General features: G+C 41.8%; 1 protein-coding gene across 1 annotated transcript in view; it reads left to right on the top strand.

Annotated features, from left to right (window-relative positions):
- The first annotated feature begins 753 nt into the window (after window positions 1-753).
- Window positions 754-14,981, top strand: part of ARCN1 (archain 1) — a 34,112-nt gene continuing 19,884 nt past the window's right edge. The window contains exons 1-2 of the mRNA XM_047752486.1: window positions 754-924; window positions 13,821-14,084. Coding sequence (XP_047608442.1) covers window positions 922-924; window positions 13,821-14,084 — 267 coding nt within the window. The 5' untranslated portion in view covers window positions 754-921. The remainder of the gene's footprint in view (window positions 925-13,820; window positions 14,085-14,981) is intronic.

Here is a 14,981-nt window from a genome sequence, read left to right on the forward strand (position 1 = left end):
AATTGCTGGGTCACATGGTAACCCCATGCTTAGCTTTTTGAGGAGCTGCCAAGCTTTCCCCAAACAATTAAACTACTTCAGGTTCCCGCCAGCAGTGTATGAGAGTTCTAATTTCTCCACATTCTCACCAACTCTTATTATTATAGCTATCCTAGCAAGCTTTGATTTGCAATTCCCTAAGCACTAAAGATATTGAGCATATTTTTATGTGCTTATTGGCCATCTATCGTTTTGTTTTTCTTTTTATGGTTGCACCCGTGGCATATGTAAGTTCCCAGGCTAGGGGTCAAATCAGAGCTGCAGTTGCTGCCACAGCCACCAGCAATGCCAGATCCAAGCTGTCTGTCACCTACACTGCAGCTCAGGCAATGTTGGATTCTTAACCCACTGCATCAGGCCAGGGATGGAACCGAATCCTCATGGATCCTAGTCCCGTTCCGTTTCCACTGAGCCACAAGGGGAACTCCTTCCATTGTTGAGTTTTAAGGATTCTTTATATATTCTGGCTACTAGTCCCTTATGAACACCAGTTATTTTGTATGTTAAATGCTACCAGTGGCTCTGAGAGCTTTATAAACTGCAAGAGATTTCGCAATTTAAACGAAGGCGCTGAGAACGGTGAAGGAACTGAAGCCAGCGGTTCCACGCAGGAGGTGGAGGCTCCAGGACTCCCTGGCACAGCCTGCGTAGCAGCCCTGCGCCCCGTCTCCCCACTCACGGCGCCCCGCCTCCCGGCCTTTGACCCGCGCCGTTTCCGGTTGGAGACGTGGCTCGAGGCCGCCATCTTGGCAGGAGGCGAAGAGGCCGGCGCTCCTGTCAGGGGGGCAGCAGGTTCTGAGCGGCGGGTGCTCCCCTTCCTCCCACCCCAGCCGGAGTCGCAGTGGAGCCGGAGCGCGGGAGCGCCTCACCACCGCCCTCACCATGGTAAGACCTGAGCCGGACCCAGCTCCCTGGACGGCCTCGCTCGCCCGCTTTCCCTGCTGCCGGCCTGGTGCTGGGGCCAGAGGAGCCCCGCCCCGAGCGCCCGGAGCCGGTCGCTTCGCTGGGGCTCTGGGAGCGTTGTGGCCTTCCCTACCCTGTGTCCGACCTGTGGAGAGATCCGAGGGATCTGACTCCTCCAGTCGTCTGTCGTTGCGCCCACACCCCTCCCCCGCAACCGGCTGGGCACCCTGCTCTGCCAGGACTCAGGCCCTCAAACGGGCCTGGAGTTTTGCTCTGCAGGAACCTCTTAGTGATGTCCCGTGGACCCCACTCTGCGGACCAGGGAGCTAGTGTCCAGCAGGTTCCGTGGGTGCTTAGGCTCAGCAGGCTGGGCCTCTCAGGAGTTCTCTTCTGTAATCGGCTCACCTCCCCCCCGGTGTTCCTTAGGCCATTGATGTTCTAAACCTAAATCTAAATCCGTTAGCGTTCCGGACTTTTTCTTTAGTTTGTTCAAAAGGGAGAAATAGAGGACAGTTCCGAAAGGAGGCCTAGAGCAGGTAGAAGTAACTTCTGGCACTAATTGGTAGGACCCAAGTGTTCCTGAAAGCTGCTACCTATTTCTGTAGATCTTGGGTAAGTCCATTTATCAGTGCGATTGAGTATATAGGTGTGTATGGAGCATTGTAGAAATGTGAGCAAATTAAGGAGAACACAGGCTTTCTGTCTTCAAGGAGCTTATAGTTCAGGTGAAATGAAATGTGTCTGTGTCAGATGTCTCACGGGAGTGAGAAAGGGTTCACACTCTGGGACTTGTTACTTGCCTTCAGTTGTGTTCCCATCTGTTGTTGAGACAGTTAAAATTAATGTGGATGGGATGGGACAAAACACAATGCTCAATCCACCAAATCTTGCTTTATTACTACCGCGGATGGGTATTTATGAAGCAGGAGAAATTTTTTGGTTCCAAACAAGCTATAAATTTATTTTTAAGTGCACTTTATGGCCTTCAGTCTTTTGAAGGATATTCCTTTTTTTAATTCTTTTTTTTGTCAGTAGGTTCATAATTTGATTTAAAGCATTTTCCTACATGCTTCAGATATGACGATGTAATTTGGTGCCAGTCATATTAAGTTCTGTTGACAGCCTTTTTCGTGCTTGGGCTTTAAACCACTGAAAGATTTTCTTCAGCTTCAGGCATATAAATTGCATCAAGCAGGTTTGCCTCATAAAACTTTTATGTCGGACATAAAATTTCCAAAAAGTCCTTTCTTCATTTCCACTGGGAGGCTTAATATTTGGGTAGTGATTTTTAAGTTACTTTCCTTTTACATCCTGGGTGTACTTATAATGCATTTCAGAGTATATTATAATTTTAAGTCAAAATTAAAGCCTTGTGTTATATAAACCAAACATAGGTGACTTTACAAAAACCTTGTAAATCAAAGAGTTCCTGCTGGGTTGAGAATCCAACTGCAGGGAGTTCCCTTCGTGGTGCAGTGGAAAGAATCCTTAGGATGCAAGTTCAGTCCCTCAGTGGGTCAGGGATCTGGTGTTGCCGTGAGCTGTGGTGTAGGTTGCACACACCACCTGTATTCTGCCGTTGCTGTGGTTGTGGCATAGGACTGCAGCTGCAGCTCCAATTTGACCCCTAGTCTGGGAACTTCCATATGCTATGAGTACAGCCCTAAAAAGCAAAAAAAAAAAAAAAAAAGAAAAAAAGAAAAAATGTAATCCAACTGCAGTGGTTCAGGTTGCTGCAGAGATATGGGTTTAATCTTTGGCCCTGCATAGTGGAGTAAAAATCTGGCATTGCTATGGCTGTGGCGTAGGTCACAGCTTCACCTCAGATTCATTCCCTGGACCCAGAAACTTCTGGGTGTGGCCATAAAAACAAAACAAAACAAAAACCTTTGTTTGTTGAAAAGTTCTTGGAACCTAGTACAATTTTTTTTCCCCAATGCTATTTTTTTTTTTAATCTTTTTATCTTTTCCAGGGCTACACCCAAGGCATATGGAGTTTCCTAGGCCAGGGGTCAAATCAGAGCTACAGCTGCTGGCCTATACCACAGCCATTGCAATGCCTGATCCAAGCTGCATCTGCATTCTACACCACAGTTCATGGCAATGCCAGATCCTTAACCCACTGAGCAAGGCCAGGGATGGAACTTGAAACCTCATGGTTCCTAGTCAGATTCGTTAACCACTGAGCCACAACGGGAACTCCCCCAATACTATTTTTAATTCATCAATAACCAGAGATAATGGTAGAGCCCTAGGTGTTGAGGGGTAAACATAAACATATAAATTTTGCATGTTATTCTTACTTATGTGCATATACAGTTGTGTCATGTTTAACATATGCATATATGTCTTAGTTATTGGGGACTAGGCATGATCCAGTTACCCACAGATTTGTGTACTCTGGAGAACAACTTACTTCAGTACATTCTTCTTTGTGACATCTTAAGGCATTATTAAGTATTATCTTGTGTAATGTTTTGGGGTCATTTTCCTTAACAAAGAGATCTCTGAACAGAGAAATGTCTAAATAGCGTAACATTTTGTAAGATTTCTTGCATCTAAAAGTTCTAAGCAGGAGTTCCTGTCGTGGCGCAGTGGTTAAGGAATCCGACTAGGAACCATGAGGTTGCGGGTTCGGTCCCTGCCCTTGCTCAGTGGGTTAACAATCCGGCGTTGTCGTGAGCTGTGGTGTAGGTTGCAGACGCAGCTCAGATCCAGCGTTGCTGTGGCTCTGGCGCAGGCTGGTGGCTTCAGCTCCTATTCAACCCCTAGCCTGGGAACCTCCATATGCTGAGGGAGCGGCCCAAGAAATAGCAAAAAAAAAAAAAAAAAGTTGTAAGCAAATTTCCAAAAGTTGATTTTTCTTCCATATTTTTATTATAAAATTTTCAAACATGTAAAAAAGTCGAAAGAGCTTTACAGTGAACACTGTTGTAACGACCAGCTAGGTTCTGAAATTAACATTTCATTATTCTTGTTTTACCACACGTCTAATCATCCATCCATCCCTATAGCCATCTTTTTTTCTTAATGCATTTTTTTTTTTTGGTCTTTTTTGCCTTTTCTAGGGCCGCTCCCACAGCATATGGAGGTTCCGAGGCTAGGGGTCTAATTGGAGCTGTAGCCACCTGCCTACACCACAGCCACAGCAATGTGGGATCTGAGCCGTGTCTTCGACCTACACCACAGCTCACAGCAACGCTGGATCCTTAACCCACTGAGCAAGGGCAGGGATCGAACCCACAATCTCATGGTTCCTAGTTGGATTTTAACCATTGAGCCACCATGGGAACTCGAAAAACTTTTTTTTTTTTTTTTAGGGCTACACCCGTGGCATATGGAGGTTCCCAGGCCAGGGGTCAAATCAGAGCTACAGCTGCTGGCCTAACCACAGCCACAGCAATGTCTGATCTGAGCTGCATCTGCGACCTACACCACAGCTCACGGCAATGCCTGATCCTTAACCCACTGAGCAAGGCCAGGGATTGAACCTGCAACCTCATGGTTCCTAGTCAGATTTGTTTCTGCTGCGCCACGATGGGAACTCCATGAATAAACTTTATATTAGCACTAATATATAGCACTAATCTGTAAAATCTTGGTTTATCTACAGTTTTACTTGTTTACTAAATATAGGCAATGAATAAATTTGCTGTAGTGATCACAGTATGTTCAGTTGCCAAAAGTCATTGGTTATTAGAAAGCTAGGATTTGAGTTTGTATGGCTATACATGATGGGGGAAACTGAAATCCTATTTTTATTCTTATTTTTTCCCACATACAGTACAGCAGCTGCACAGCTATTGTATTCTTTATGTATCTTTTTGAGAGGAAAGGAAAGAATGAAAATAATTTGCTTGAGTTTCCACTGATTTGCCATCTATTTATTCCCCAAATTGGAAGTACACTGTAGAAACTGAGAATGATGTCCTTTTATTTTTATTCTTTACAGGTTTTTATTTTTTGTTTTAGAAAGGAAACTTGTGATGAGCTTAAAACTCTTACTGAGTAACTTCAAGTTTTGGTTTTGTATTTGGTCTAGATCTTACTGTGATCTTCCCCTGGATTTGATTTTATCTATAACTACTTCATGCAAAGGAGAAAGACAAAATGATTTTCTCTGAAGTTGTAGAAACTAGCCTTAATATGGTCATGAATTATATATATGCGTCATCATTATGATGAATTATGAAAGAGAAGGTAACTGGTTAATTCTGGAAGTAAGGAAAAGTCCTTGACTTTTTTCTTTAGGGAATTGTGCATATTTATGCTGAATTACTACGTGTTACTCTTGAATCTCTATCACTAGTGGGGATGAGGGGATATGCAGCTATTTGGTACATGTATACTATACACACTGATTTTAAACAGTTTGACTTCTGGCAGCTTAATATTAATGTAAAATATGGCTCCAGATTAGTTTCTACTGGAGCAGTGGGTGTGAAATGGAGGTATTGCACATTTTCTGTTGCTGTAAATTTTTCAAATGCTACACTTATAGAATCTTAAAGATGGGAGTTCCCTTGTGGTACATCGGGTTAAGGATTTGGTGCTGTCACTGCAACATCTCAGGCCACTGCAATGGCGCAGGTTCAGTCTCTGGCCCAGGAACTTCTGTGTGCCCTGAGCACAGACAGAAAAACAAACAAACACAAAAAAAGCTTTATAAAGATGTACAGCCTACTTTATTTTTGGGTTTTTTTGTTTCATTTATTTTTTGGCTGCACCCATGGCATGCTGAAGTTCCCGGGCCAGGGATTGAACCCACACCACAGCAGTGATGCTACAGTGACAACACCAGATCCTTAACCCTCTGAGCCACAAGAGGACTCCTAAAGTCACTTTAGATTTCATATAAATTAGCCTCTGTTTTAGGGATATTTCAAGAAGCGATTAAGTGATAATTAATGGCAGAGGCAGAACAGAAGCCTAATTCTCCAGATTTCCAGATTTCTTTACTTAAGGGACTTCCTTTTTTTTGGGGGGGGGGCCCCACACCCGCAGCATGTGGAAGTTCCCATGCTAGAGGTCTAATTGGAGCTGTAGCTGCTGGTGTACACCACAGCTCACAGCAATGCTGGATCCCTAAGCCACTGAGTGAGTCCAGGGATTGAACCCGCATCTTCATGGATCCTGGTTGGTTTCGTTAACTGCTGAGCCACAAAGGGAACTTCCTCAAGGAACTTTCTGATCCATGTAGTTAAAGCTGTGTAGGAGAGAATTTTTATTCAATCCAAAAACAATTGATAATATACTCAAACTACTTTAAGTATTATTAAGAGAAAAATTGTTTGACAAATTTCAACCTAATGGGAAATTTTATTTTATTTTTTCAACAGTCCTGAAGAGATCATCGGCATGACTTCTGGGTCCTCAGTTTTTATATTTATAAAACAGTCAAAGGCTCTTGAAAGTTTCTTTTAGGTCTAAATTTTTTTTTTCCCAAAAAATGTAAAAAGAAAATAAATAACTTCATGGAGAATCATGCATATTCATTCTTCCTGAAAGAAAATCACATCAGATTACACTAGGAACAATTAACTTACCTTTTAGTGTATATTATACTTTAATAATTTTTAGACATTGGTAAACATTAATGTGAAAAGAAGCTTATTTCAAGGCATTTGAGAAGATGAATGTTAATTTAGAACAGGTTTAATTTATCTTGTTTTGAGTTGACCAAATCTTCTAGCCATGTTTGAATAACAGTGAATAGAAATCTGTGTCAGTTTCCTGGACCCTGTGATTGTGGTGTCTTGGGTGTTTCAAGGTTAAGAGCCATATTTAGTGTGGGGCACTTTGGTCCTACCTTGGGAGCCTTATATTGCTTGTATCTGGATACTGGAATGACTCAAAGAGAGTCTCAGTTTTCCTGCTTGGGACCTACTGTTTTACACTGCTGTTTCTTCATCTTTATATACTCAATTCCCCTGATTCATCAAAGCATAACTTAAATACTTTTGTTCTGTCATGTCAGCAGTGGTCTTGTGAGCTGAAAGTAATCTCTTCCTCCTCTGAATTCCCATAGCACATTACTTAACATGTTCTGCCTAGTATTACAGTTATTTATGTTTGTGTCCCTACTAGGCTGCTGCTGGGTTTTTTGTTTTGGGGGGATTTTTTTTTTTTGAAGTATAACAGACATATAACCTATTACTTTCAACATAATGATTTTATTTATTTTTTTTGTCTTTTGTCTTTTTTGTTGTTGTTGCTATTTCTTGGGCCGCTCCCGAAGCATATGGAGGTTCCCAGGCTAGGGGTTGAATCGGAGCTGTAGCCACCGGCCTACGCCAGAGCCACAGCAACGTGGGATCCGAGCCGCGTCTTCAACCTACACCACAGCTCATGGCAACGCCGGATCGTCAACCCACTGAGCAAGGGCAGGGACCGAACCCGCAACCTCATGGTTCCTAGTCGGATTCGTTAACCACTGCGCCACGACGGGAACTCCCTGATTTGATATTTATGTATATTGTGAAATAATCACCAAAATAAGTCTAGTGAACATTTGTCACTATTTAGTTATGAGTTATTTTTTCTTTTCATAGATGTGAGAACTTTTGAGATCTTGCTGGATTTCTTTCTTTCTTTCTCTCTCTCTCTTTGTTTTTTTTTTTTTTTTTTTTGTCTTTTTAGAGCTGCACCCGAAGCTTATGAAAGTTTCCAGGCTAGGGGTTGAACTGGAGCTACAGCCGCCAGCCTGTGCCATAGCCACAACACCACCAGATCTGAGCCGCATCTGTGACACATGGTGTAGCTCATGGCAACACTGTGATGCCAGGGATTGAACCCACATCCTCGTGGATACTAATTGGGCTTGTTACTGCTGATCCACAGTGGGAACTCTGAGATCTTGCTAGATTTCTTAGGGGAAGAATCTTACTAATTTCCTCTTGCTGTTTCCAGAGAGCATCTAGTGTGTATAGTAGGTGTCCAATAAATAATTATTAATTCTTAAAATAATACTGCTAACATGGAGATTTTCAGTACCTGTTATTACCCTTTGACCATGCTCCATCAATGAAGCAAAGTGGATGAGTTGCCCCTCTGTATAGCATACACCTTTCTGTTTACAGATTGCCTTTAATTTCTTTTTCCCTTTCATGTTGCCTTTGATGATAATTTTTACCTAAACTCTATCTGTATGGTATGGAGACGTTTATGTTTTCTTTTGTTTTTATTTTTATGTCTGTCTTTTTAGGGCCGCACCCATGGCATATGGAAGTTCCCAGGCTAGGGGTCAAATTGGAGCTGTAGCCCCAGGCCTACAGTTCAGCCACAGCAACGTGGGATCCAAGCCAGGTCTATGACCTAAACCACAGCTTACGGCAACACTGGATTATTTAATCCACTGAGCAAGGCCAGGGATCAAACCTGTGTCCTCATGAATACTAGTTGGGTTCGTTACTGCTGAGCCACAGTGGGAACTCCTGGAGGCATTTTATTTATTTCTTTTAAAATTTTTGGCTTTTTAGGAGCACACCCGAGGCATATGGAGGTTCCCAGGCTAGGGGTCCAATGAGAGCTACAGCTGCTGGTCTGCGCCACAGCAATGCCAGATCTGAGCCGAATCTGTGACCTGCACCACAGCTCACAGCAACTCTGGATCCTTAACCCACTGAGCAAGGCAAGGGATCAAACACGTAACCTCATGGTTCCTAGTCAGATTCATTTCTGCTGCGCCACAACCGGAACTCCCTGGAAGCATTTAAATTCCAGCTGCCATTGTGGCTTACTGGTTAAGGACCCGACATAGTCTCTGTGAGGTTGGGGGTTTGATCCTTGGCCTTGCTCAGTGGGTTAAGGGTCTGGCGTTGGTGCAAGCTGCTGTGTAGATTGCAATTGCTGTTTGGATCCAGTGTGGCTGTGACTGTGGCGTAGGCCTCAGCTGCAGCTCTGATTGAGCCCCTAGCCTGGGAACTTCCATTATGCCCCAGGCACAGCCATAAAAAGAAAAAAAATTCCATCTGCCTAAGAACTACCCCGAAACCTACAGACATTGTTTCTAACAGGTTTATTATTATTAGGCATATTCGATATGGGCTTTGCATTAAATCAGCATATTTATATAGGTCTAAAGGTTTGGTCTGAGTAGTCCTTTTTTGAGGTAGACATTTGACTTCAAGTGTTTAAATTGTGCTGTGCTTAGTATCTTTACTTACTTGTGTTTTATTTTATTCCTTTAAAACCATAGAAAATTCTAAGGTAGGGGACCACATAATTCCTAGGACTGTGGTTCTCAGCCTCCCCCTCTCTGTCCCATGAAGAAGGCCTCTACAAGTATTAAATTTATAATATGCCCCATTTATTCGTAATATTTCTCACTGCATAAAGTGATTATGGGTCACTTGAGAATTTCTACTGTAGAGGATCTGTGAACTCTCTGAAATTTTATATAAAATGTTGTAGGAAGAGCGTCTGTGTCCATTATTTAAACATTAAAATATTGCCAAACCCATGAAGGTAAAAATCCATTAACTTGAAGTGATAACTTTCTTGGCAACTTTATTTTTAATAATGGTGCTGTTTTACATTGTGAATATATGTGGTATAAGTTACATAGTGCTTTGGTTTACATTTTTATTATACTCATCTGGCCCTCATAATAGCTCGTGAAATAGATGATGCTCCATTTTATAAGAGAAAAAAACTGAGGCTAAGAGAAGGTAAGTAACTTAAAGTCAGGCAGATAATAAATAGAACAAAAATTAGGATCCATAGTCATTCAGTTTTCCTGATATGTTAACTTGGTTCTTGGCAAATTTAGAACACTTTTTTTTGGGGGGGGGGGGCTGCACTTGCAGCATATGAAGTTTCCTGAGCTAGGTATTGAACCTTAGCCACAGCAGTGACAACAACAAATCCTTAACCGCTAAGGCACCAGGGAACTCCTAGAACACTGTTTCTAATTCACATAGTTTTGGGGGAAAAGAGAAAACAATATAAGGGAATTCCTCATTTTCCTAATGATTTATATTAAGGAAAGCTTTTTGGAATATATAGAGTTTTAGGACTATAGCACAAATAGTTAAATGTATTCTTAAAATATTTAATAATTTACGTATACATACTATTAAAAGTTATATAGGTAAGTTTTTTTTTTTTTGTCTTTTTGCCATTTCTTCAGCCGCTCCCACGGCATATGGAGGGTTCCCAGGCTAGGGGTCTAATTGGAGCTGTAGCTGCCAGCCTACGCCAGAGCCACAGCAATGCTGGATCCGAGCCGCGTCTGCTACCTACACCACAGCTCACGGCAACGCTGGATCCTTAACCCACTGAGCAAGGGCAGGGATCGAACCTGCAACCTCATGGTTCCTAGTCGGGTTTGTTAACCACTGCGCCATGATGGGAACTCCAAGATTTTTAATTGAGAAATAATTTCTTTTTTCTTTCTGAGCCATGGTCAATGGGAACTCCAAGAGAAAATTTTAATTTGAGAGGTTAAACAGTTGTTGAATCATGATTCAAATAAGATTTATACATTGTAATTAGTTGACATGACATTTTTTTTATTTGAAAAAAATTTGGGGAAGTTCACTTCATGGCTCAGTGGTTGATGCATCGGACTAGGAACCATGAGGCTATGGGTTCTATCCCTGGCCTCACTCAGTGGGTTAAGGAGCTGGCCTTGCTGTGAGCTGTGGTATGTGTAGGTTACAGACTTGGCTCAGATTCCGAGTTGCTGTGGCTCTGGTGGTATAGGCCTGCAGCTACAGCTCCAGTTGGACCCCTACCCAGGGAACCTCCATATGCCGTGGGTGCGGCCCTTGAAAAACACAAAAAAACCAAAAAAAAAAAAAAATTGGCTGCGTTCTCGGCATGCAAAAGTTCCTGAGCCCAGGATTGAACCTGTGCCATAGCAGCGATCCAAGCCACAGCAGTAACAACACTGGATCCTTAACCCTTTGTGCCACCAGGGAACTCCTGTTTTTGGATATGACTCTTAAAAATCTATTTTAATGTATGGATTTGACTTCCATTCCTTTTTCTTTTAATTGAAATATAATTCATGTACAATAAGATTTAGCCTTTCAATTTTATTTTTATCATTTTGTCTTTTTAGGGCAGCACCCACAGCACATGGAGGTTCCCAGGCTAGGGATTGAACAGGAGCTCTAGCTGCCAGCCTACACCAGAGCCACAGCAACAGCAACATGGAATCCGAGCCATGTCTGCGACCTACATCATAGCTCATGGCAATGCCAGATCCTTACCCCACTGAGCAAGGGCAAGGATCGAACCTGCGTCCTTGTGGATATTAGATTCATTAACTGCTGAGCCACAGTAGGAACTCTTAGCTTTTTAATTTTAAAAGAAAGAAGTTCTAGGGCCAGGGGCAGATCTGTGCCACAATTGTAACCATAGTCATAGCAGAGACAATGCTGGATCCTTAATCCACTGAGCCATAAGGGAATTCCACCACCTACACATTTCTGGAAAAAGGGAAAGGTAGTTGCTGCTTCAGCTCATGGATCACAAGCAGGTATGTCTCTGTATTGGCTCACTGAAAGTTTATATGACTTTTATATGAAAAAATTTTTATGTCTGAATAAGGTAAGATTTTTTTTTTCTTTTTAGGGCAACACCTGCAGCATATGGAAATTCCCAGGCTAGGGGTTGAATCTGAGCTGCGTCCATGAGCTACGCCACAGCTTGTGGCACTGCTGGATCCTTAACCCCCTGAGCGAGGCCAGGGTTCAAACCCACATCCTCATGGATACTAGTCGGCTCTTAACCTGCTGAGCTGCAGTAGAGACTCCCACGGTGATCATTTTGAAATGTGTAGCAATGTCGAATAACTATGTTGTACACCAGGAAGGAACATAGTGTTGTAGGTCAGTTTTTTTGTGTGTGTATGTGTGTTTAGTTTCTTTTTTATTTTAGTTTTTATTTTTGCTTTTTAGGACCGTGACCGAGGCATACGGAGGTTCCCAGGCTAGGGGTCAAATTAAAACTGTGGCCTCTGGCCTACACCACAGCCACATATGCTGGAATAATTAAAGTAAATTTCAGGAGTTCCGTCGTGGCGCAGTGGTTAACGAATCCGACTAGGAACCATGAGGTTGCAGGTTCGGTCCCTGCCCTTGCTCAGTGGGTTGATGATCTGGCGTTGCCGTGAGCTGTGGTGTAGGTTGCAGATGCGGCTCGGATCCCACGTTGCTGTGGCTCTGGCGTAGGCTGGTGGCTACAGCTCCGATTAGACCCCTAGCCTGGGAGCCTCCATATGCCGAGGGAGCGGCCCAAGAAATAGCAAAAAGACAATAAATAAATAAATAAATAAATAATTTAAAAAATATGTATAAAAAAAGGTACATTTCAATGTAGAGGTGATAGAAACATAAAATCGTATCACTGCCTTAAATATGCTTCTTTCTAAACTTGCAGTTGTTATTTGGGAAATAGAGCAGTTGATAGCCTTATTTTTGAGATTTCACATGAGAAAATTTGCCACATGTTCATCGGAAGTAAATCAGTAAAAATAAAATTAGAGGGAAATTATTTGTGCAAGATATAGATCAAATACTTTTCCAGTATAGATTGTTTTTACCTAGCTGCTTGGAAATAAGCATGATGGTAATTATCTCCCAGATATTTTAATGACCTGTTTTTGATGGAAAAGGACATTGTGTTCTATAATTATTATAAAACTATATTGATGTTTTAAAACCTTAAGAATATTTATTCACATTGACTAATTTTTTTCTTCAAGGTGGTTAACTGTTGAGGACAGGTTTCAGGCTGAGAAGCCTGACCAATAGGATGTTGATATTTTAGAGGTTGTATCCTAGCAGTGAGGCTTCCAAAATGTGTAAATAGTCTTTTTGTTACTTGTACTTGTCAACTTTTGAGTTCTTGAACTGAAGAGATTTTTTTAACACTACTTAATTTTCTGACTTCTCTCTAATGGCATTTGGGGTCTCTTCTTTGGTGCTTTATTTATTTATTTATTTATTTGTGTATTTATTTTTTATGGCCGCACCTGTGGCTTATGGAAGTTCCCAGGCTAGGGGTCGAATCAGAGCTGTACCTGCCAGCCTACGCCACAGCCATAGCAACTCGGGATCCAAGCCACATCTGTGACCTATACCACAGCTTCTGGCAACACCAGGTCCTTAACCCACTGAGCAGGGCCAGGGATTGAACCCGCATTCTTACGAATACTAGTCAGGTTCGTTACTACTGAGCCACAACAGGGACTCTGGTGCTTTGTTTTGTTTAATGAAATGCCTGAAAAAAAGTCTCTGAAAAAAGGCTGTTGGTCTTGATCATTGCTCAGTGTCAAAACCTGTATGAAACATTGAGTCATTTAGTTTTTCATTTTATAGATTGTTTACATGTCTGGAGGTAAGATAGTGTGGGATGGGAAGGTTAATCAAAGAACAGAAGATAAATTTAGATTTGCTAGCTTGGTTCCATATTCCAAGTAAAAATGACAGGAAGAGTCAGGGGCCTCATGTAAACATTGACTACTTGATCAGAGGTGTTTTGGTTGTAGATTTCTCTGTTCTTCTTTGAGTTCTTTATGGAGGATCTTCTATAGAGTATCTTCTCTTCTTTATGGGTCTACCCAGTTCTGAGTAACAGGGCACTCAGTCTAAGTCCATGTAGACCTAGAAAAAATTATTTATTTACTAGGTTTTTTTTTTTTTAGGTATGTTATTGAAAAATAGGAATAACAGTTTAATATTCCTCTGTCTTTGCCTTATGAATAACATACTATAATTAAAAGAGCAATGAAGTAGAGTTTGAAATTCAGCATTCTAATAGTAGTCATATCACTAAATAAGTGTGCCATTTTATGGAAGATCTGAAGATGCTGAGAAAACAAATGTAAAGAAATAATTAGTAATGATTTATGCATATGTTCCTGGCAGGTGTTGTTGGCAGCAGCGGTCTGCACGAAAGCAGGAAAGGCTATTGTTTCTCGACAATTTGTAGAGATGACCCGAACTCGGATTGAGGGCTTGTTAGCAGCTTTTCCAAAGCTCATGAACACTGGAAAACAACATACATTTGTTGAAACAGAGAGCGTCAGATATGTTTACCAACCTATGGAGAAACTGTACATGGTACTGATCACTACGAAAAACAGCAATATCTTAGAAGATCTGGAGACTCTAAGGCTCTTTTCAAGAGTGGTAAGAGTCCTGTTAATACCGGGTTACAGTTTTTGGTTTTAAATTTTTTGTGTGAAACTATTTTTTCCCTAAAGCAGCTGATGCTTATCAGTTTGCATGCTCCATGCCCCTAACCCCGACCCCAGCACCTTATAGTTACAGTTCTTTATTCATTCAGCAAACATATACTAGGTATCTTAGACTGTAAGTATTCCAAAGGAGAATATGAGAATTGCCCTTTTGTTTCCTAGTTCTCTAGCAGTTACTCTAACCTGCCTTTGTGGTTCTGATACTTGTTTGGCCATGTTTTTAGATAATGTTCTTTAGGTAAGATTTGTTGGTGTAGCTACACATATACAAAGACTGTATCCAAAGTCTTGCTTAAAATAAAGAGTGATAGCGAGTTCCTTGATGTTCTAGTGGTTGGGATTTGGCACTTTTTCACTGCTGCGGCCCAGTTTCAGTTCCTAGATTGGGAATTGAGATTCCCACATCAAGCCACTATATGCTGCAGCCAAAAAAAATAGTAGTAGAAGGAGCTAATAAAGGGATTCAGGCTTACTGAATTTGTGTACTTTATCTATTTAATTTTTTAGTTTAAAATTTTTTTTTCTTTTTGGCCACACCCACGGCACGTAGAGTTCTTGGGCCAAGAATCAAATCCATGTTACAGCAGTGACAACTCTGGCTCCTTAACCCACTGAGCCACAAGGGAGCTCCAGAAGTTTGTATATTTTATTTAAAAAAATTTTTTTTGTTTTTTGTTTTTTGTCTTTTTGTTGTTGTTGTTGTTGCTATTTCTTGGGCCGCTCCCGAGGCATATGGAGGTTCCCAGGCTAGGGGTTGAATCGGAGCTGTAGCCACCGGCCTACGCCAGAGCCACAGCAACGTGGGATCCGAGCCGCGTCTTCAACCTAC

This window comes from Phacochoerus africanus, chromosome 11, assembly GCF_016906955.1.
Source record: "Phacochoerus africanus isolate WHEZ1 chromosome 11, ROS_Pafr_v1, whole genome shotgun sequence".
Lineage (NCBI taxonomy): Eukaryota > Metazoa > Chordata > Mammalia > Artiodactyla > Suidae > Phacochoerus > Phacochoerus africanus.